At 40.8% G+C, this 23733-nt stretch overlaps 2 protein-coding genes across 4 annotated transcripts in view; one reads left to right on the top strand and one right to left on the bottom strand.

The window, feature by feature from the left end:
• Positions 1-6727, bottom strand: part of tmem204 (transmembrane protein 204) — a 36457-nt gene extending 29730 nt beyond the window's left edge. Inside the window, exon 1 of one of the 2 annotated variants that reach the window (XM_048551799.2) lies at positions 6482-6727. The gene's annotated coding sequence lies outside the window, so the exon portion shown is untranslated. Of the gene's footprint in view, positions 1-3064; positions 3159-6481 lie in introns of those variants that run through there. The other variant, XM_048551801.2, reaches the window with a different exon arrangement.
• ift140 (intraflagellar transport 140 homolog (Chlamydomonas)) overlaps positions 1-23733 on the top strand; it is a 136434-nt gene that overhangs the window by 80652 nt on the left and 32049 nt on the right. For both annotated transcript variants that reach the window (XM_048551792.2, XM_048551790.2), the window contains exons 19-20: positions 15764-15941; positions 21897-22087. In XM_048551792.2, the coding sequence (XP_048407749.2) occupies positions 15764-15941; positions 21897-22087 (369 nt within the window). The remainder of the gene's footprint in view (positions 1-15763; positions 15942-21896; positions 22088-23733) is intronic.

The following is a 23733-nucleotide window of genomic DNA, read 5'->3' on the forward strand; positions in this document are numbered from 1 at the left end:
AGCGAACGAAGGGGCAGCATTCCAAAAGCTTGTGATTTCAAATAAACTTGTTGGACTATAAACTGGTGTTGTGTAACTTCTGACCTTGCCCAACCCAGTTCAACACCAGGATCACCACATCATAACTGAAGTATAACCTCTATAACTTTGTATTCAGTTCCCCTCACAATAAATTATAGCATCCTATTAGTTTGCTTAATTTCTCACTGTTCTTCAACACTAACATTTTTTAAGTCATGCAGTTGGACGCCCAGAACCTTTTGCATCTCTGAGCTTTGCAGATTCTTGCTGCATTGATAATATGCTTTTTTATTTTCCCTGCCAAAATTAATAATGTCACATTTTCCTACATTATACTCCATCTGCCAGACCTTTGCCTACTCGCTTAATCTATTTATATATTTTGTAGAAGCCTTGCATCCTCTTCACATTTTACTTTCCTACAATCTTTGTGCCATTAGCCAATTCGGCAATTATACCTTCAGTCCCTTCATCTATGTCATTTATATAAACTGTTAACAGTTGAAACTGTAGCATTGACCCTAATGGCATACCACTTGTTGTATCTTGCCAACATCAAAAAGACCAATTTACGCCCACTCTCTGTTTTTTGTTTGCCAATCAATCTTCAATCCATGCCAATATCCTACACCCTTTATTTTCCACAATAAAATTTGAAGTGGCCCTTTTTCAAGTGTCTTCAGGAAATATAAGTACAGTATATCCACTGGTTCTTCTTTATCCCCTTATTTCCTCAAATATTTCCAAGAATTGGTTAAATATGATTTCCCTTTCGCAAAACCATGTTGGTCTTGTCTAATCATCCTAAACTTAAATTACTGCTATAATTTCTTTAATAACAGTTTCTAACATTTCAGTGTGACAGATGTTAGATTGTTGTTTCCACTTTTTTGAACAGAGACATTAACACTCTACATTTGCTGTCTTCCAATTTAATTGGATTTTTTTCCCAAATCCAAGAAGTGTCGGAAAATTAAAACCAACGTATCAACTATCTCAATTGCCACTTCTTTTAAGACTCTAAAATGAAATCCACCAGGATTGAGGCAATTGTCAACCCACCATTCCAAAAATTTAGTCAGTACCATTTCTACACTGATTATAATTTTCTTCTCCCCCACCCTTTCATTTTCTTCTTTATAGCTGCTTCTGGGGTGTTACTTGTATACTCTGTAGTGAAGACTGCTTGCAAAATGCTGTTCAATTTATCTGGCATCTCTTTAGTTCCCATTATCAATTCTCAAGACTCATTTTCTACAGGACTGATGCTCACTTCACTAACAGTATCTTTATAAACTATTTATATAATTCATTTTAATTAAAGAAAACTAGCATGGATTTTATAAAGTTAAACAGTGTTTAACCAACCTGCTAGAGTTTTTTGATTAGGTAAGAATGTTGGCTAGGGTAATGTTATTGATATCATGAACCTGGACTTCCAAAAGGCATTTGATGAAGTGTCACATGACAGACTTGTGAGCAAAGTTATAAATCATAGAATAAAAGATCCTTTAGCAACATGCATTCAAAATTGGCCAAGTAACAGGAAACAGAGTACCAGCTAATAGATGTTTTTTGGACTGGAGAAAAATTAATAGTGGAGTTTGTTAGAGGTCTGTGTTAGGACCCTTGCTGTTATTGATGTATATCTGCTGGTAAATTGAAACTTGGAAATATTGTGGAGGAGAGTGTAGAACTCCAAAAGGTCGCAGCAAGGTTGGTGGAATGGACAAGCGAGTAGCAGATGCCATTTAATGCAGATAAGTGTGAAGTGATCCATTTTGGTAGGTAAACATGGAGAGATGATGTAAAATAAAGGTTCCAATTCTTAGCAGGGGTACAAGTCTAGAGGGACCTGGATGTATACAAGCATAAATCATTGAAGATGACTGGACAGGTTGATAAAACAGTTAATAAATCATTAAGCATCCTAGGCTATATTATTGGGCCAAAGAATACAAAAACAAGGACATTATTTTAACCTTGTATAGAAAACTGATTGGCCTTGACTGGAGTATTATGCCCAGTTCTGGGTGCCACACTTTAGAAAGAGTGTAAATCTGCTGTAGAGACTGCAGAAAAGTTCATGAGAATCGTTCCAGCGATGAGGAACTTCAGTTACATGAACAGATTGGAGGCATTAGGGCTGTTTACCTTGGGAAAGAAGATTGAGAAGGGATTTGATCAAGATTTACCAAATCATGAGGGGCCTGGACATAGTGGATGGTGAAAGGATCGAGAACGAGCGATCACCAATTTATGACAATTGACAGAAGTACTAGTGGACACGTGAATAAAAATGTTTTTCACCTAGCAAGTGTTGTGGCCTGGAATGCACTGCCTCAGAGTATGGGGGATGCAATTGAGGATTTCAAGAGAGGAATGGATTATCTGGAGAGGAAGAACATGAAGATAAATTGTTACTTTGAAGAGCCATTGCAGACGTTTTGGGCCAAATGGTCTTCCTCTGTGATTTTGTTATCTGGATAGGCTAAATAACCAATATCTAAAATGTTCCAAGTCCAAAGGCATATTAAAGTGCAGGATGGCTACAACAACATCCAGCAGTGGTTTATTTCTTCAGTGCTAGTTGCATATGCATTTTCTGATTACACCTGATCCCAGTTTCAATCTGACATCTGCTGTAGAATACCTACTCCAGTCAATTCAGTCCGAATGTATCAATTTGCAAGATCAACAACACAAAATACTGAAAGTCATATACCAGAAAAACCCCAAATTTATTTACTTGGTTCATTGAGGAGACAATAAAACCTGGGCTAGGAAGACAAATCCAGCCTGCATGAGGGGATTATTAGACACAGGAGATGGGCCGTCTCAAGACATGGAAAAGGTACATCAGTCAAATTAATCTGTAATTGATAGCTCCTAATGTGGTTTCAATGATTCTTTTTAATTTTAGAATTTTTAATTTGCAATAGCTAGTTTGATAACATAAGGTAGAAAGTCTAAAAATACACTATGAAGTCAAACCTCTGTTACCCAGTTATGTTTTGAGACTATAAAGATGTAGTGTCCATACCTGATTTTACAGCATCTCAATTACATTTTGGATTTACAGTAAACCATTGATGCTTTGCATCCGCCTGATTCGCTTCATCCTGTTTCATGGTTCATACATCCAGAGTACGTTGCAACTCAACATTACAGTTACCACAAATAGTTTCAGTACTTTTCTATTTAAATTCTATTACCCACACATCTGCTCTCTATTAAAAGCGAGTTGCTGTTTCCTGCAGGTTAGATACATATGGTTGTCATTGTTTTTAAGTCAGAACACAGGAAGAAGAATCCTGAGCACAAAGACTTTGAATTTTTCCGCAATCTCTCTGGTTTAACTCTTTCATTCTGAAGCTATGCATAGCCAGGAATAGAATGTCTCAGGACAAGTTAACTATGGGATGAGGGCTCTTTTCCCATTTATGTGTCATGCTCTTTCCACACATTATGTTCTGATGGAAGCTGTTATATTCGCCACTCACTGAATATTGAGTAAATGAAAACCATTCATATATCATCCATGAACCTATATTTAGTCTTCGTATGCTTTCTGTCATGCAGAAAAGGCGGGATCACAGCTCAAACATTCTTTGAATGCCTTCCCAAGCACTAACTGTTCTTTCACATGAGCTACCCAATCGTCTTTAGATAACAAACTACAGGCAGACCTCTTTTCAGAAGGACATTAAACTGTGAGAAAACAGTTCCCAATAATACTAGATTGTATGTTAAACAATGAAGCATTAAAATGTTTAGAAGAACTTTAAAGTCTGTTTCCACATAGTAGATGTCAAAATACAACTTGTCCTAAATTGATAAAGTAATACGCCATTAATCTTTGTAACTTCAAAATCTGAAACTAATTATAGCATGACATAGTAGTTAAACATTCCTCATTACCCCGACCAACAAGTCAGAGTGGGGCACTGAGTTGGAGATATCCTCTTTTCGTTTATGTGACACGCTTTCAAATCCTTCTTTGTCAGCTTGGCTGAGTGGAATCAGTCTAAATGCCATGAATAAGGATATTGAGTTCAAATCATACTCCAGGACCTGTAGGAATGAAAAAGGCAATATCTGATGGGTTTTTTTTCAAATGTCTTTACTACCTCTAACAGTTTCAAGTGAACTGAGTTTGGAAGAATCTCAAAGCATCAAGGATACAGTTGGCATAGGTTAACACTCATACTCAGAGACATAACCCTTCTGGAGACATTGTATCAACAGTGGAGGAACAATGTCTCCAGTAATGTTCTACAGAGGCAAGAAAAAAACCCCAGAATTGTACTTTCTTCTATGCATTGCATATTACAAGTAGTAGTTAAAATACAGAGCACACTTTTTGCCCAGTGCCTGCAAATATTTCTGGTTAAATTTCTGTACCAATACAGAATAGAGTAGAACAAGATGTAGAATATGGAGCTGTCAGAATTACAACGTTCATCAGCTTTTAGCTTTTACTGGATTTAAGTGAAGAGTGAATTTTGAGATCTCTGTTATGTATGTATTTAGTAGCAGTTTCTCTGACCAATCAATGGGAGGAAGAAAGAAATACTTAAATATTGGACTTGTCACAACCTCAGGACAGCCCTGTGTTATATAATCAATACAATGCACGAGAAAAGACTTCATTGCACTGTTGGTTATCATGTCATACTAAAGCAGGGAATACTTCCAAACTTACACAAATCCCTGGGTAAATTAAATGTTATAGTAACTGGTTGTTTTTGAAATAGGCAGTTTCATAACCTGTCTCTAGCCCTTTCCTGTTCCTGAGATAGAAGCACAAGTAGCACTCCCTTCACTCTCATGGTTACTGGAATTACACACATCCATTTGCTCATTTAATATTTGAATTAAAGTGCATATTTGCCATATATTAATCCCATGTTGCAAATAATGTTCGGTTTTGGTTAGTGGATGTGTTGTATGATGGGCAATTCGTACAGTTAAATATTTAACCATTAGCTGGTTTTAAGGTGATTTCCTCAGTCCTCCAGCCAGTGCGGCAGATGGCACAGGGTTGTGGACTGTTGTTACAGGGCTGCTGTTTACTATTTGATGTTGATGTTTTTGTAGCATTTGAGTGTTTAGTGAATGTGTAAGTAATCACATTTAGACACTATAGAAAGTCAACATTTAAGTGCTTAACTTTGATCCCAGTCAGGAGAGAAAAATAAAGTCAGATAGTGTTCAGGGTGACTCAAAACCTCCTGCAAAGGTTTCTTTAGGACTTTGATGCAAATTTGAATTAGATTGCATAAAAGAATCCAAGTACAGCTATTTCACTACACAAAATTCTGGATAACTGATCTATGCGCTCAAATAAAACAAAAAACTGTGGAGCTGGAGATCTGAAACAAAAACAGACGGTGCTGGAGAACCCTAGCAGGTTTGCTGGTTCCAGTTTTTCCCTCCAGAATTAACATTTTGAATCGAGTGACCCTTCATCAGAGCTAATGATGAAGGGTCACTGGACTCAAAGCCTTAACTCGGTTTTCTCTTTACAGATGCTATCAGACCTGGTGAGTTTCTCCAGTACTACCTGTTATGTTGATCGTTATGCAGCTTCTACTGTTGCTATTTGTCGCTCAATTCCATATAGTCTTGCAAAAAAAGTAGATTGGCTTGGATAGTAAGGCTGCATACTTAAGTGAACACTAGCTTGATTTGAATTTGGCCTCAGTTTCAATGGAGTTGCTGCTCATTTCGACTCAGTACTTATGTACCAAGATCCTGTTATGACAGACTTATCTCCCAGTATACTTTCAGCCTGCAGTTTACATTATATATTAGTGTGATAGTCCCAGTAATGTCAAATAATAAAATGTATTGCAGGAATAGTGGCTACTGGTGAGTTGTCACTCAGTGAAGCTGTGGGTCTGGTGTTCTCTCCTTGTAATATCTAGATCAGATTTGACATTTGCAGAGTTGCATTTTCCTCATTATTTTCCAAATATCTTTGGGTCTGTTTTCAAAAATGTAGCCTGGGAAGTGCATCTCTATGACACCGAATGCTGCTAAGCCACAGTAGGGAGGGGCATATAATTATTGATGATTCTCATCCTAAAGAAATAAATCAACTTTGATTTAACTGAGCAAAAATACTACTAAATTTCAAAAGGACACCCTTCCAATGTTCCTTGAGTAATGCTAATTTAACAAGATGGGATGCAGAACGGGCTTCAAGAGATAATACTATTTAAGTACCAAGTAGATAGATACTTAAAAAACTGGTCTGATAAAACTCACAGCCTTCCAACTATTGCCCCATTTTATACAGCATAAGCAATCACTCGTTTCATTTAACAGATATCCTATACTGCAAAAGCAACATTGCGAAATTAATAGTTAGATTCAATATCAATTAAATTATTCCAAACTACTGGAATACCAACTGAATTGACAATTACATGGATTATAAGTAAGAAGAGGTTACCCATTTGACGAGTCCACTTCTTCATCTGTTGCTGACTACAATCTCTGATTTTACGACAAACTCAATTTATAACTTGATTCCATCCAAAAAAAATGCAAGTCTATGCTTCAGAAAACAGTGTGCTGAAGGTCAGCAGACAAATAGAAAAGAAGTAGCTTCACTTTAATGTTGTGCTCTGGGATATATACACTGCTGTGATTTAGGCTGCTGTGCAAGCTCTGTACGTGCTGAGTTATTCTTCAACAAGTGTCTTCATAGAGTAGGCAGCAACCAGCCAGCTCCCAGCTGTGATCTCTGACGTACAGGAAACCAGTCTGGGAAATGCTGGGGGAGGGGCATTGAGGGGGTAGGGAGAAAGATGCATTTTAAATTTTCTCAATTGTCAGGGGATAATGTAATGAAAATAATATTAAAAATTCTAATCAATTCAAATGTCAAGATGCAAACCGTTTTTACCTGTTGTTTTAATCTCTTGTTTTTGCTGATAAATTAACTGCTGCGTTAAAAGCACTCAGCAGGAGGTCTGCTTTGTACAAATACAGCCAAATCCTGATAAACATTAGGTCATTCTGCCAAGAAATACTCAACTGGGATCAACTCTGTTTCTCTGGAATTGACTGGGCTGTTCATTTATTGGACCCTTTTCTCCATTATCAATGCTGCATCAAACAACCCAGTTAAGACCATAAGACATATCAGCAGAAGTAGGCCATTCAGCCCAATAGTCTTTTGTGCCAGTGTGATCATAGCTGAATTGATAATCCTCAACTACATTTTTATTCCTTTGCTCCATAATCCTCGATTCCTTTACTCATGAAATGTCTATCTCAGCCTTCGACATGGTTAATACCCCAGCCTCTGTGCTGTTTGTAGTAAAAATTCCACAGGTTCACTACCTTCTGGAGAAGAAATTCCTCCTCATCTCTGTTTTAAATGGACAATCCCTTATCCTGCCAGTGTCGTCTTCCCTTTTTATTTCTTACCTCCACTCATATGGATCCCACATTCTCTCCAAGATCATTTCTTGCATTCATTCTTAATCCACCCATACTAACAATGCTGTGATCCTAGGCCCTCCCACAAAAGAAAACAACCTTTCTGCATCTGCTCTGTCAAATCCCCTAGGAATCTTGAATGTTTCAAAAATATTCTGTCATTCTTCTAAATTCCAGTGAGTACAGGCTCAACCTACTCATGCTGTCCTCATAAGACAGTCATTCCATATTTAAGATCAGCCTCGCGTGCCTTCTCTGGACTGTCTCTAATGCTAGCATATATCTCCTTAAATAAGGGTCCTGAAACTATTCATAGTATTCCATTAGGAGTCTGACTAGTGTTTTATACAGTTTAGAGGGTTTCTCCCTCTGAAACTGAATGCTAAATTCCACCTTGTTATGATCACAGTTTCTTAGTGGGTCTTTTACTTTGGCATCACTTATTAAACTTTCCTCATTACGCATCAACAGATCCAAAATAATCTGATCCCTGGTTGGATTTGCAACATAATGTTCTAGGAAGCTAAAATACACTCAGTGAATTCTTCCTCATGGCGACCTGCATCAATCTGATTTTACCGAACTACATGAAGATTGAAGTCACCCATGATTAATATGTTGTCTTTTTTACATGAGTTCATTATCTCCTGATTTATTCATTGTCCCATTGTGTAGCTACCGTAAGGGGTTCTAGAGACTTCTCCTGCCAGTGTCGTCTTCCCTTTTTATTTCTTACCGCCACCCGTATGGATCCCACATTCTCCAATCCAAGATCATTTCTTGCATTCATTCTTAATTCATCCCATACTAACAATGCCACCCCACCATCCTTTCCTTCCTGTCCTTTCAAAAGAGCACATAGTGTTGAATGTTTAGTTACCAGTTTGTTCTCTTTGTAACAATGTCTGTATAATTGTTATATGATCATACCCATTCATCCAACTTTGTGTATTAATTCATTTATTTTGTTCTTATTACCGTGCACACTTAAATAAGGATATATTAATTTTGCCTTTTTTGTAATTTTATTGCCCCTTTGATCCTATTTATTGTTATTTTTCTATGTTTGTGTAATCTGTCTCACTGTCCTATTCTGGATTACCCAAAGAACAACAGCACTGCCTGCCTCCTACTTTTTAAGCCTGCATTTCCCTTCTTCCAGTGCCCTTCCCCTACTCAATTACTTTACTCAAAGCTCTGTCTACAGCCCTAACTATTCAGTTCTCCAGAACACTGGTCTGAACATGTTTCAAGTGAAGCTTATCCCACTAGAACAGCTCTTTTTTCTCCTGATACTGCTGCCACTGTTCCACAAGACACCACCCATGCCCTCCACCTCCTCCAGGACTTACAATTCCCTGGCCCCCAACACCTCATTTTCACCATGGACGTCCAGTCCCTATACACCTGCATTCCGCATGCAGATGGCCTCAAGGCCCTCCGCTTCTTCCTGTCCCGCAGGCCCGACCAGTCCCCCTCCACCGACACCCTCATCTGCCTAGCCGAACTCGTCCTCACCCTCAACAACTTTTCTCTTTCGTTTCCTCCCACTTCCTACAGACTAAGGGGTTGGCCATGGGCACCCGCATGGGCCCCAGCCATGCCTGCCTCTTTGTAGGTTACGTGGAACAGTCCCTCTTCCGCACCTACACAGGCCCCAAACCCCACCTCTTCCTCCGTTACATTGATGACTGTATCAGCACCGCCTCTTGCTCCCCAGAGGAGCTCGAACAGTTCATCCACTTCACCAACACCTTCCACCGCAACCTTCAGTTCACCTGGGCCATCTCCAGCACATCCCTCACCTTCCTGGATCTCTCAGTCTCCATCTCGGGCAACCAGCTTGTAACTGATGTCCATTTCAAGCCCACCGACTCCCACAGCTACCAAGAATACATCTCCTCCCACCCACCCTCCTGCAAAAATTCCATGCCCTATTCCCAATTCCTCCGCCTCCGCCGCATCTGCTCCCACGATGAGGCATTCCACTCCCGCACATCCCAGATATCCAAGTTCTTCAAGGACCGCAACTTACCCCCACAGTGGCCGAGAACGCTCTTGACCGCATCTCCCGCATTTCCCGCAACACATCCCTCACACCCCGCCCCCGCCACACCAACCCACCAACCTCCAGATACAACGCATCATCCTCCGACACTTCCGCCATCTACAATCCGACCCCACCACCCAAGACATTTTTCAATCCCCACCCCTGTCTGCTTTCCGGAGAGACCACTCTCTCCGTGACTCCCTTGTTCGCTCCACACTGCCCTCCAACCCCACCACACCCGGCACCTTCCCCTGCAACCGCAGAAAATGCTACACTTGCCCCCACACCTCCTCCCTCACCCCTATCCCAGGCCCCAAGATGACTTTCCACATTAAGCAGAGGTTCACCTGCACATCTGCCAATGTGGTATACTGCATCCACTGTATCCGGTGTGGCTACCTCTACATTGGGGAAACCAAGCGGAGGCTTGGGGACCACTTTGCAGAACACCTCCGCTCGGTTCGCAATAAACAACTACACCTCCCAGTCACGAACCATTTCCACTCCCCCTCCCATTCTTTAGATGACATGTCCATCATGGGCCTCCTGCAGTGCCACAAGGATGCCACCCGAAGGTTGCAGGAACAGCAACTCATATTCCGCTTGGGAACCCTGCAGCCCAATGGTATCAATGTGGACTTCACCAGCTTCAAAATCTCCCCTTCCCCCACCGCATCCCAAAACCAGCCCAGTTCATCCCCTCCCCCCACTGCACCACACAACCAGCCCAGCTCTTCCCCTCCACTCACTGCATCCCAAAACCAGTCCAACCTGTCTCTGCCTCCCTAACCTGTTCTTCCTCTCACCCATCCCTTCCTCCCACCCCAAGCCACACCTCCATCTCCTACCTACTAACCTCATCCCACCTCCTTGACCTGTCCGTCTTCCCTGGACTGACCTATCCCCTCCCTACCTCCCCACCTATACTGTCCTGTCCACCTATCTTCTTTTCTCTCCATCTTCGGTCCGCCTCCCCATCTCTCCCTATTTATTGCAGAACCCTCACCCCACACCCCTCTCTGATGAAGGGTCTAGGCCCGAAACGTCAGCTTTTGTGCTCCTGAGATGCTGCTTGGCCTGCTGTGTTCATCCAGCCTCACATTTTATTATCTTGGATTCTCCAGCATCTGCAGTTCCCATTATCACTCACTCAACATTTGGACAACATATTTAACTCCTTTTCTTTAATTACCCTATGCAAATTTTCCCATGACCCAGGTTGTGATCTGAAGATTATTACCTTGAAGGTTATGTCCAAACGGTTCAAAGTCTTTCAGGAAAAAAATCCCTTCCTAACCTTGTTGGTACCAATGTGGATGATGAGAACTGAATCACCCACCTAGTTATCCAAATTCTTCTCCAGCCCTGAGGAAATGCCCTTAACCCTGGCACTGGATAGGCAACATAGTCCTTGGGATTCATGCTCACTGATGCAAAGAACAGTGTCTATCGTTCTAATTTATATTGTTCTCTACCATTACTGCATTCCTATTTCCTCCTTCCACTTGAAAGTCTCCCTGTGTGGACATAGAAACAGAAAATAGGACCACTGGGATTAGGCCATTTAACACTTTTAGCCTGCTCTACCATTCATGACTGAGCGTGCACCTCAATAGCTTATTCCTGCTTTTCCCCATATCCTTTAATTCCTTTAGCCCCAAGTGCTATAGCCAACTCCTGTTTGAAATCGTAGAACATATTGGCCTCGACTGTTTTGTGTGGTACTGAATTCAACAGGCTCAACATGCCCTGACTGAAAGAATTTATCCTCATCTCAGTCCAAAAAGGTTTACCCTATATCCTTAGACTGTTACTCCTCATTGTGGACATCCCCACCATTGGGAATATCTTCCCACATGTACCCTGTCTAGCCCATGTTAGAATTTAATAGGTCTCAATGACAACTAACCTCACTCAACACCCCCCTGCTCCCAATTTTTCAGATTTCAGTGAGTATAATCCTAATTGATTCAAACTCTCCTCATGCATCAGTCTCACGAGCTCTGGAGTCTGTCTGGTGAACTCTTGCTGCACTCCCTCTATTAAAAGAACATCTTTCCTCAGATAAAGAGACCAAAATTGCAGACCATAAGATTACCACCAATACATCCACTATTTCTGGGGCCATTCCTTAAATACTCTGAGATGTAGATTATCTGGCCGTGGTGATTAATTGCTTTCAATCCCATTAATTTTCCCAATGAACACTGATTTCGTTCAGTTCTTTCCTCTTACCAAACTCGGTGCTTCCCAACGTTTCTGGTATGTTACTTGTGTCCTTCTTCATGAACACAGAACCAAAGTATATATTTAGTTGGTTAGATGTTTTTTGAACCCCATTATAAATTATCCCAGTTTTTGACTGTAAGGAACCTACTTTTGTCTTCACCTTCTATCTGTAGAAACCTTTACAGTCAGTTTTCATGTTTCCTGCAAACTTTGACTTGTACTGTATTTTCCCTTTCTCAATCAATCCCTTTGTTGTCTTTTGCTGAATTCTAAACTGTTTCCACTACTTGGGTCTTTTCTTTCTGGCCAATTTATATGCCTCTTCCTTGGGTCTAATACAATCTCAAATTTCCCGTGTAATCTCTGGTTTGGCAACCTTTCCCATTTTTACTTTTGCACCAAACAACAATGAACAGTTATTTCACTTCACCCATATGCTGTTTGATTGTTTGTCATTGCCTTTCCACCATTGTCCCTTCAAGTGATATTGATCCAATCAATAAATAGTTTACTTGCACCTTATACCATCACAGTTTACTCTATTTAGATTCAGGACCCTTCAGGGCTCAGAATCAACTATGTCAGCCTCCATCCTTATGAGGAATTTTATCATGTTACGGTCGCTCATCTCCAAGGAACTTCACACGACTAGATTGCTAATTATGCCTTTCTCATTACACAATACCCAGTCTCCAGTTGGTTCCTCAATGTGTTGGTCCAGAATACTATCCTGTAGTCATTCCAGGAATTCCTCCTCTTTGACATTGTTACTAATTTGATTTGCCCAATCTATATATAGAAACAAATCACCCATAATTACAGATGTGCTGCTATTGCACGTATCTCCAATTTCCTATTTAACGCCATTTACAACATCATGCCTACAGTTTGGGGTTTGTATAGAACCCCACAAATGTTTCTGCCCCATGGTATTTCTCAGCTGCACCCACACAGATTCCATATTGTCGGAGCTAATGCCCTTCTCCACTACTGTATTACTTTCCTATGTAACCAGCAATGCCACTCTATTGCCTTTTCCTTTTTCATTTGTTCTACCTTAATGCTGAATACCCCTGGATGTTCTGTTCCCTTTGCTAGTCATCCTGCAACTATGTCTCCATATTCCCACCAATATCATATTTATTTTCTTCTATTTGCATGATTAACTCATCCCTTTTATTGCCAATGCTCCATGGCTTAAAGTTTGTCTTTTCGACATTGTGCCCTGTTCCCATCATTTTTCACTGTGGCCCTGTTTGATCCCTGATCTTGATTCCACTTTTTATCTTTTGCTCTTGTCTTTGATTCCCCTTCCTCTGACTCCTTGCATAAATTTCCGTCCCGTGTCCTTGAAGTTTAAAGCCTCCCCAACTACTCTAGCAATTGTCCAGCTAGAACATCAGTCCTGCCCAGGTGTAATGGTCCCACCTCCAGAAACAGTCCCAATGCCCCATGAATCTGAAACCCACCCTCTCACACCATCTCTTTAGCTATGTGTTATTCTTATACATTCTCCTAAAGTTACAGTATTAGTAATAAATTGTTAATTGTTAATTGTTAATTTTTGTTTAAGCTACAAATTTGGTGTCCAAGATCAGTTATTCATAATGTCTGGTTAGGAGGAGCAATTGAGCAATTTTTAGGATTATTGAATATTTTAATTTCACTATGTTGCAAATCCAGAGATAGTGAGATTGATTTAGTTTGGCTTGATATCCCTGTGTCATAACAGTACCACTTGCTGTTCACTCTCCTCCTTCAGAATGACCAGTAGCCGCTCTGAGACATCGTAAAGGTGCCATGCTTATCCTCCCAGCAGTCCCCATACTCATCTGCACAGCTTGCAAGAATCTCATGTCTGTTGGACAGTTGTAGGAGTTGATGCTTCTCAGTTGCAGCCCTTGGATACTCATACCTGTCTCCCTTGCTGTCCCTGATCACAGACCAATTTTGAATTATCTAGTCTGAGGGTTGTGACCACCCTCTGGAGCAAAGTATCCAGGTATGTTCTCCTTTGCCTGGTGTGGCACAATGTCTGCAGCTGATAGGTAAGTTAAATTCAGTGCTTCTGAGTTCTGTAATGTTAGATGATCTGTATATTCTCTCTCACCTTCAGTTAACAAGCTGTCTTTAGGTCCTTCAGTTAATCTTCACATTCATTCATTGACTGGAATAAAATAAATCAAATAAAAGTAAAACGATAAAAACTGTTCCCCAATTATAATGTTGGCAACAGTTTGTGATTCTAATCTTACCTTGGTAGCCATTTCAATTCCACTAGGTGTTCTCAAGGCCATGAATGCTTTTCAGCAGCTGCAGTAGCCATTATTTTGACTCACTCAAAACAAACAGAAGCTTAGGTCCCTATCCATGTACCAAAAATGAGAGATCTACATACCTCTGTTAAGAGTTAAGTGAAAATATTCACAGGCAATACACAGCATTTACTCTAGAAGATCCCCACTTCAATCCTGAAGCTCAGCTTTCAAGACTTCTTACTTCCAGTTCATCCTGTATTCATGTGCATAATCTTGCATTTTTTTACAATCTTTCTAAATTGCTTTTGCAAACAGACAATTGAATGTATTTAGTTACAGCCATAAGGCAAATTAATCTATAAGGATGCATGAAATGTGAGAAAGTTGATAATTAAATATTTGAATGTGATGTTTAATCTCAAAGTAAGGATGTTTCTGACATGTAAATTCCTACAGTTGCCATGAGTTTGAACTCATGTCTCTAGAGTGTTCATCCCGGCCTCTCGATTACAAATTTAGTAACATGAGCACAATGATACTATCTGTTAATCTCAATGATTGTGCATTATTGAGGGCTTAACGCAGATGTATTCTCTTGATCACTACAAGAATCTCCTTGGAATTTTACCACTTGGATTGTGCCTTCTTCTTAGTCCAATGAGAATCGAATTTAGTATACAGTAATTCATTTATATCACACACTAAAGTACACTTAAGCTATAATGTGCTCAGTTCTGTTGTTGTGAGGGAGAACCAACCCATGCTCCTACATTCTAAATGTTGCTGTGTGGGATGAAGTTCTCAGTGTTGAAATGGAGAAAAGTAGTTGTGGTCTCAATTGTAAACCATACATCAAGACTAAGTCTATGGTGAGAAGTAATTACTTTAATGAGCTACCAGGTACAGAAGCTGGTAACCACAACAGTGTGAGCTACGCAAGGCCACTGCTCCCTGTTGACAGTCCCTCTGCTGTCCTTCTTGTTGTTTTTAAATTTATGTAATCTGTGCATTTAGTATAAGAAGAAATATTAATATAAAAAAACCTGTGTCAATGTATTTTATCCTTCAGTGGGTGTGGTGCAGGTGGAACTAAGGGCAAAGTCAGCGAGAAGGTAGAGGACAAGGAACCTTCTGTTCTGTTTTATTTGTTACTCCCCATCTTTTCAACAACATTCAACCCATCACTTTTCCACAGGATTCAGAATATTACTTCTGTTTCTTTTTGTTAGCAAATGCTGCCAGACCTGCTGAGTTTCTCCAGCTCTTCTTTTCATTTCAGATCTCCAGAGTCCTCACTGTTTTGTTTTTGTTTACTGTCTTCTAATGATGATTAGTTAGCTCAGTTGGCTGGATGGCTGGTAATGCCAGCAATGCCAACAGAATGGGTTCAATTCCCACACTGGCTGAGGTTACCATGAAGAACTGTTTTTCTCAAGCCTCACCTGAGGCACGGTGGCTGTCAGGTTAAACAAGCATCAATGATCAAGTTTCTCCAGTGAGAGAACAGTTGCATGACCTGGTAGGATTACGGGAACTTTACCTTTTCTAATGATTAATTTATTCTCTATGGAACATGTTAGTCAACATCCCTGTCAGTAGTGCATTCTTTTGATCCCTGCAGGGATCATTTGAAATAAGGTAAAATCATTGACATTCACTTCAAAGTTCGCCCAGGCAGTAAGTCCTAAGGGATTATAATATCACTTTAACAATGTGTGACATGTTTAGCACTCCTCATTCTTTCCTGCAGTGAGGCTGTGTGGGAGAACATGGCAAGGATGTGTGTGAAGACACGGCGTTTAGATGTGGCCAAAGTGTGTCTGGGAAATATGGGCCATGCCAGGGGAGCCAGAGCTCTGCGAGAGGCTAAACAGGAGCCAGAACTGGATGCAAGAGTGGCCATGCTGGCGATACAGTTGGGAATGCTGGTAGGTGACAGAATCTTTCCAGCTCACTGTAAAGTACATTACATACAATTTTTACAATTCACCCTTGAATGTAAGCATAACTAATAAGACCAAAATTTATTGCCCATCCCCTACTGCCCTTGAGAAATTGGTGGTGAGTCAACTTGAACTGCTGCAGTTCATTTGGCGTAGGTACACCCATAAAGCTGTTTGGAAGGGATTTCTAGGTGAAAGAATGGTGATATACTTCCAAGTTAGGATGCTGTATGACGTGGAAGGTAACTTGTAGGTCTGGCCGTGGTCCCGTATGTCTGCATCCTTGTTCTTCTAGGTATTTGAAATTACAGGTTTACAAGGTGCTGCCAAAGGGCCTTCGTGAATTGCTGCAGTGCCAGACATACAAAATGTTTCCAATTGTGTGGGTCGTGATTGGGATGTTGATCAAATAGGTTACTTTGCCTTGAATAATCTAGAGCTACTGGTTGAAGCTGCATTCATTCAGGAAAATAATGTACTTATGCCTTTGGAATGTGTTTGTTGTTTCTGTTGTTGAGGTCAATGCCATCCTATACTATTTCTAATCAACTTTTTGACAACATTATAATACAATTGAGTGACTAACAGCCATTTCAGAGGGAAGTTGAGACTAAGCGATTACTTAGTGATATTATCGCTAGACTATTAATCCAGAGGCCCAGCTAATGTCCTGGGGATGTGGGTTCAGAGACGACGATGACAGATGGTGGAATTTGAATTCAATTTTAAAAAATCTAGAATTAAGAATCTACTGATGACCATGAAATCATTGTCAATATTTGGAAAAACCCATCTGGTGTCCTCACCTGGTCTGGCCCACATGTGGTTCTAGACCCACAAAAGTGACCCTCTGAAGTGGGCTAGCAAGCCATTCCATCATACCAATCACTACAAAGTCTCAAAGAAATGAAACTGGACAGATCACCTGGCATCAATCTAAGCATCGGAAAAAGACAATGGTAGAAACAGCCCTATCGACCCTGAAATGACCTCCTTACTAACATCTGGAGGCTAGTGCCAAAACTGGGAGAGCTGTCTCACACACTAGTCAAGCAACAGTTGGACATAAACATAATCATAGAATCATACCTTTACAGACAATGTCCCAGACACCACCATCATCATCCCTGAATATGTCCTGTCCCATTAGCAGGAGAAACTCGGCAGAACTGGTGGCACCCTAACCCTGAGGATGGCAAGAGCACAAAATGTACTCTGGGTAGGGGATTTCAACCACCAAGTGTGACTCAGCAGCAGTACTACTGATTGAGCTGGTCATGTCCTAAAGGACATATCTGCTGGACTGGGTCTGCATCAAGTGGTGAAGGAACCAACAAGAGGAAAAAACATACTTGACGTCATCCTTACCAATCCGCAAGCTGCAGATACATCTGCCCAAGACAGGATCAGTAAGACCGAACACAGCACAGTCTTTGTGGAGACAACGTCCTGCCTTCACATTGAGAATAACCTCCATGGTGTTGTGTGGCACCAGCTCCGTGCTAAATGGGAGAGACTTCAAACAGATTTAGCATCTCAAGACCGGGCATCCATGAAGCACTGTGGGCCATCGACAGCAGCAGAATTGTACTCCAATGCAATCTGTAAACTCATGGACCAGCATATCCAATCAAGCCAGGGGATCATCCCTGGTTCAATGGAGAGTGCAGGAAGGCATGCCAGGAGAAGGCATACTAGGCCACTAGGCATACCTGAAGTTAAGGTGTCAACCTGGTGAATCCAGCAAACATAAGATAACAAAGTGTGTAGCTGGTTGAACACAGCAGGCCAAGCAGCATCTCAGGAGCACAAAAGCTGACATTTCGGGCCTAGACCCTTCATCAGAGAGGGTCTCTCTGATGAAGGGTCTAGGCCCGAAACGTCAGCTTTTGTGGTCCTGAGATGCTGCTTGGCCTGCTGTGTTCAACCAGCTACACACTTTGTTATCTTGGATTCTCCAGCATCTACAGTTCCCATTATCTCTGAAGCCAACAAACATGACTACTTGCATGCCAAGCAGCATAAGTTGCAAGTGACAGACAGAGCTAAGCAATCTCACAACCCCCAGTAGATCAGATCTAAGTTCTGTAGTCCTGCCACATCCAGTTGTGAATGGTGATTGATGATTAAACAACTCACTGAAAGAGGAGACTCCACAAGTATCCTCATCCTCAATGATGGAAGAGCCCAGCATATCAGTGCAAAACATAAGCCGAGTGGATGATCCAATTCGGCTTCCACCAGTGGTCCCCGGCATTATAGATACCAGTCTTCAGCCAATTTGATTCATTCCACCTGATATCAAGAAACGGTTGGAAACACTAGATACTGCAAAGGCTACAAGCCCTGACAACCCTCTGGCAATCATACTGAAGACTTATGCTCCAGATCTTCCTGCTCCCTTAGCCAAACTGTTCCAGTACAGTTACATCACTGACATCTACCCAACAATGTGGAAAATTGCCCAGGTATGTCCTGTACAGAAAAAGCAAGACAAATTAGAGAACAAGGCATAGAGCTGGATGAACACAGCAGGCCAAGCAACATCAGAGGAGCAGGAAAGCTGACATTTCCAACCTGGTCAATTACAGCCCACCAGTCTACGCTCACTCATCAGTAAAGGGATGGAAGATATCATCAACAGTGCTATCAAGCAACACCTGCTCAGCAATGACCTGTTTGTTAATGTTGCTTGGGTTCTACCAGGGTCCTGCCTCATTACAACCTTGGTTCAAACATGGACGAAAGAGCTGAATTCCAGAGTGGAGGTGAGAGTGATAGCCCTTAACGGCAAAGGTGCGTTCAACTGAGTGTAGTATCAGGGAGCCCTAGCAAAACTGGAATAAATGGGTAATGGGGCAAACTTTCCATTTGTTGGAGTCATACCTGATACATAGGAAGATGGCTGTGGGTGTTGGAGAGTTACCATCTCAGCTTCAGGACATCTCTGCAGAAGTTCTTCAGGGTAGTGTTCTAGGCCCAACCATATTCAGCTGCTTAGTCGATGACCATCCCACCATCATAACTTCAGAAGTGGGGATGTTCGCTGATGATTGCACATTGTTCAGCACCATTCATGACTCCTCAGATACTGAAGCAGTACATGTTCAAATGGAACAAGACCTGGACAATATCCAGGCAAGTAACATTTGTGCCACACAATGCCCGGCTATGGCCATCACCAATAAGAGAAAATCTAATTACCACTCCATGACATTCAATGGCGCTCCCATCACTGAATCCCCAACTATCAACATTCTGGGGTTATCATTGGTCAGAAATTCAACTGGACTTATCTTAACACAGTGGCTACAAGAACAGGTCAGAAGTGAGGAATACTGTGGTGGGGTAACTCAACTCCTGACTCCCCAAAGCCACCATGTACAAGGCACCCGTCAGGAGTGTGATGGAATACTAACCCATTTGCCTGGATGAGAATAGCTCCAACAGCACAGGGGAAGCTTGGCACCATCCAGTTCAAAGCAGCCCTCTTGACTGGCACTACTTCCATAAGCATTCACCACAAATGCTCAGTAGCAGCAGCATGTACTATCAATAAGATGCACTGCAAGAATTCATCAAAGTTCCTCAGACAGCACCTTCCAAACCCACATCCAATTCCATCTAGATGAAGAGCAGCAGATACATGAGAACACATTTAACTTGAAGCCACTCACCATCCTGACTGGGTCAAAAGCCTGGAATTCACTCCCTAATGGCATTGTGGGTCAACCAACAGCAGGTAGCCTGCAGCAGTTCAAGAAGGCACATCACCACTGCCTTCTGAAGGGCACTTAGGTTCGGGCAGTAAATTTTGGCCAGCCAGCCAGCGATGCCCACAACCAACAAATGAATAAATAAAAAAAACACAGTGCAATGCATCTGCTGTCATGTTTAAGAAAAAGAGGATAAACTGGTAAATTTCCTCTTCATGAAGGATGTTAAAGAAAAGGTAAAATTTTATGTTGTTGTTATCAGTTGAGGAGGGGAAATTCATGCTCCTGTTTTGAACCCTCTCTTAATCAGTCACAATGGTGATGCATCAGACCAAAACCCTTCAAAATATATTAAGAAGATAGTCTAGACCCAAACTTTTTCTTATTTTAAAAGTAAGTGTAAGACATTGTGCTCTGGATGCAATTCAGTTGGACAAACTACCAGGCTTGAAACAAAATGCACTTCATTTATATGCCAGAATTAAGATACAGCCAAGAAAAAAACAAAAGAGAACTGCCACTAACTTAACTGTTTCAAATAGTAACACCCCATAAACACAATTGGCAAAGGCAAATTCTGTAAAATAGGTTGTCTCACATGTAATTCTAATAACAGAAAGAACCTAACTTTTGGCTGGAGCAGAGAGGAATAAGAGCTTCCACATTCAGCTTCAAGATCCCAGCAACTGCCACTGAAAGCTAAAACTAAATAAAATCCTAGTTCTGTGGGAGCTTGACGCCATCCATTTAGGCAGTTTTCGTTATTCCAACTTAATAAAAACCCAGGCCTCACAAGCTATTTACTTTATTGGCTTTGGAGCAAGTTGCTCGTCACCTTCTCAACCTTTCTGCACAAAAACGGGACAAAGTACACCTCTTAAAGCCATAGTATCATCATACAATAAATATTTGTATTTCCCTTTTAGCATGAATCTATTACACTTCAATTAAAATGGAACTGGATAAAAATAAAGGAGTCAAATTACAAAGTTTTCTTGAGTGAAGGAATGAAGAATTTTAATTCTACTAACTTAGAAAAATAATAGAAATGTGATATTAAACAGACATGCAACACAGCTGATAAATTTTCTTTAAAAATGTGGAAAGTATTTAATACAAATGGTCAATAAGGTAATAATTGGTGCTTGAAGTCCTGACTATTTAACTGTTGTATTGTTTCTTTCGCATTGTCCAAGTTTGCAGATAGTCTTTGATTCTTGACGAATGGTTCTTATCCCACTTATTTTCCACCTATCAGCACAGAGTTCAATTTAAGAGAGACAGGCAGAGACAAAGAGTGACTTTTCCAGCTCTTACCTTCACATTCATTTTTTATCTTGAGCTTTTTTGGTCAAATTTTGTTGCTTAAAGCTATTACTTGAAACACAGTAGCTTTGTGGATTCTGCTGTCAGGTGTCATTGCTTTTTTTCAAGATCTGCAGGCAACGTCCATTCGAATATGTAACTTCCAAACAGTTGTAAATCAGCCAAGAGACGCAGATCTAAATTTCAGTGCCTTTTATAAAAGTCTTAATTTTAGGTCAGACTGATCCTTGCCTCCTGATGGTTTCATGAGCTTGTCTAAACTTGGTCAGGTGATATAGCAGCGATTTTAGGTCTGTAGTTATTCTTTTTAAAAGATATCTTTAGTCCATAAAAAATCTCGGGTATTACAAGCAGATAATAGAAGCTGAATGTCAATAGTCCATGTTTACCGTAATGATAATAATACCAATCCTGCAGTTTCAACATCTTAATCAATGAGACTCATATTAGTCCCGATTTATCACTTAATTAAATTTAAATTTCCTCAACTGTTGTGGTAATTTTGAGCTCATCTTTCAGAGCGATTGTCTAGGTGTCTGGACTACTTTTGTAAGATTAGCAGTATACTACTGTCCGTTTGATTCTTACCTAATACACATGATCAGCTAATTATTCAGTTGATATAGTGACAGTGCATAAATGTTATTTACAATATCAAATGTACAGGTCACCACAGCTTAGTGGAGTCATTAAACTTGATGACAAATATCATTCATAATTATTGTCTATAAAGATAGAACTTTTTCATGAAGTTGATGAGTATAGAGCATAAAGTTTTTACAGCACAGAAAGAAACCCTTCAGCTCATCATTAGTGCACTGGCCATCAAACATTCATTTGTTCTAATTTAATTTTTCATAGCAACTGATAGGCTATTTTACTGTTTGTGTCTTTGCAGGAAGATGCAGAGAGACTTTATAGAAACTGTAGGCGGTATGACCTCCTTACCAAGTTTTACCAGGCCTCAGGACAGTGGCAGAAGGCCATTGAAAATGCTGAGGGGTTTGATCGAGTTCATTTAAGAACAACATACTACAATTATGCAAAACATTTGGAAGCTCTAGGGGATCATCACCTCGCACTCATCCAGTAAGTCCACATGTATTCAATATAGTGGGTGATCATTGAAGTCATATAGGGTCAAGTATATTTTAATAGCCATACCATCTAGTGCTTAAAAAGTCATGAAACGTATCCCTACAAAGACATGTATTAGTTGACCACAGTGGAATCTTCCTGGCACGATATCCACATGATGGAGGAGCCAATCATAATAAACAATAAACACCTTTGGAGAAGTCACTTGACAAAGTTCTATGCAGGGATATTTAATGAAAGTGACAGTTTATGATACGAATGTGACAGAATTGGAAAAAGACTCAGCAGTAGAGGAACCAAGGACCTACTCCCTGCCATGGACAAGACCAATGTCATCTACAAGATCCCCTGCAGAGACTGTGAGAAACACTACATTGGACAAACAGGAAGGAAACTAACAGCAAGACAACACAAACACCAACTGGCTACAATAAGACACGACCAATACTCACTCATTTTAATCCACACGGACGATGCGAACCACCACTTCGACTGGGACAGCACCAAGATCCTGGGACAGGCTAGGCAGAGACAGGCACGAGAACTCCTAGAAGCATGACGCTCCACAAAGCATGTTATTAATAAACACATTGAACTCGATCCCATATACATTCCACTACGAAGGAAACCCAGAAGTGAGGCAGTCCATCTCAAGGGACCCCAGAGTTTAAAAACCGGGTGGGAAAACACACCGACGCTTCATCAGAGGTTGCACTGAGGATGTTACCGAGCATGGAAATGAAACAAGAAACCAGCTCGGCAAGCCAACCAGCTTCAACAATCTCGAGTAAAACTCCTCTACTCAACGTTAATTGAACATTCCCCATTGAAACATAGTATTTTTTCCATGAAGGATGTAGATATCTTCAATCAAGGTGTTCAGTGATGCATTGACACCTCTGGAGCAGGTGGGAATTGAACGCTGGCTTAAGAACAGGGACAAGTTGGATAGCTGAGTTGGCTGAATGGCTGGTTTGCGATACAGAGTGAAACCAACAGCATTGGTTCAATTCCCATATCAGCTGAGGTTATGTTGAAGGACTGTCTCTCTCGTAATCTCTCCCCTAGGTTAAAGCATGGTGACTGTCAGGTTAAATGACCATCAGTTGTCTCTGTCTAATAGAGAGCAGCCCTATGGTTTGGTAAGACTATAGTTGTTTTACCTGTATTTTACCTTTATAGAACATAGAACAGTACAGCACAGAACAGGCCCTTCAGCCCACAATGTTGTGCCGACCATTGATCCTCATGTATGCACCCTCAAATTTCTGTGACCATATACATGTCCAGCAGTCTCTTAAATGACCCCAATGACCTTTATGGGGAATAAGAAACCAGCAAAAGTGTTAAACAGATACTTTGCATGGGTCTTTATGGTGGCAGATACTTCAAACATTCCATTCATACTAAAGAATAGGGGGGAGGAATTGAGTACCATCACTACAGAAGTAGTATTAAACAAACTAACGGGGCTAAAGGAAGATACAGGTATTTGTGCTATAATGCGTGTTTTGTTAGCTCAAATTGGCTGTAACACAATTGATGACTGGTGGATGCTGTTTAGATAATGCAAATTTTCTGCTGTACAAGTATAGTGATTTTTCTACAGCAATTTCCCAGATTACAGTAGCTATTTT

The sequence above is a fragment of the Stegostoma tigrinum genome, chromosome 23 (assembly GCF_030684315.1).
Source record: "Stegostoma tigrinum isolate sSteTig4 chromosome 23, sSteTig4.hap1, whole genome shotgun sequence".
Classification (NCBI taxonomy): Eukaryota; Metazoa; Chordata; class Chondrichthyes; order Orectolobiformes; family Stegostomatidae; genus Stegostoma; species Stegostoma tigrinum.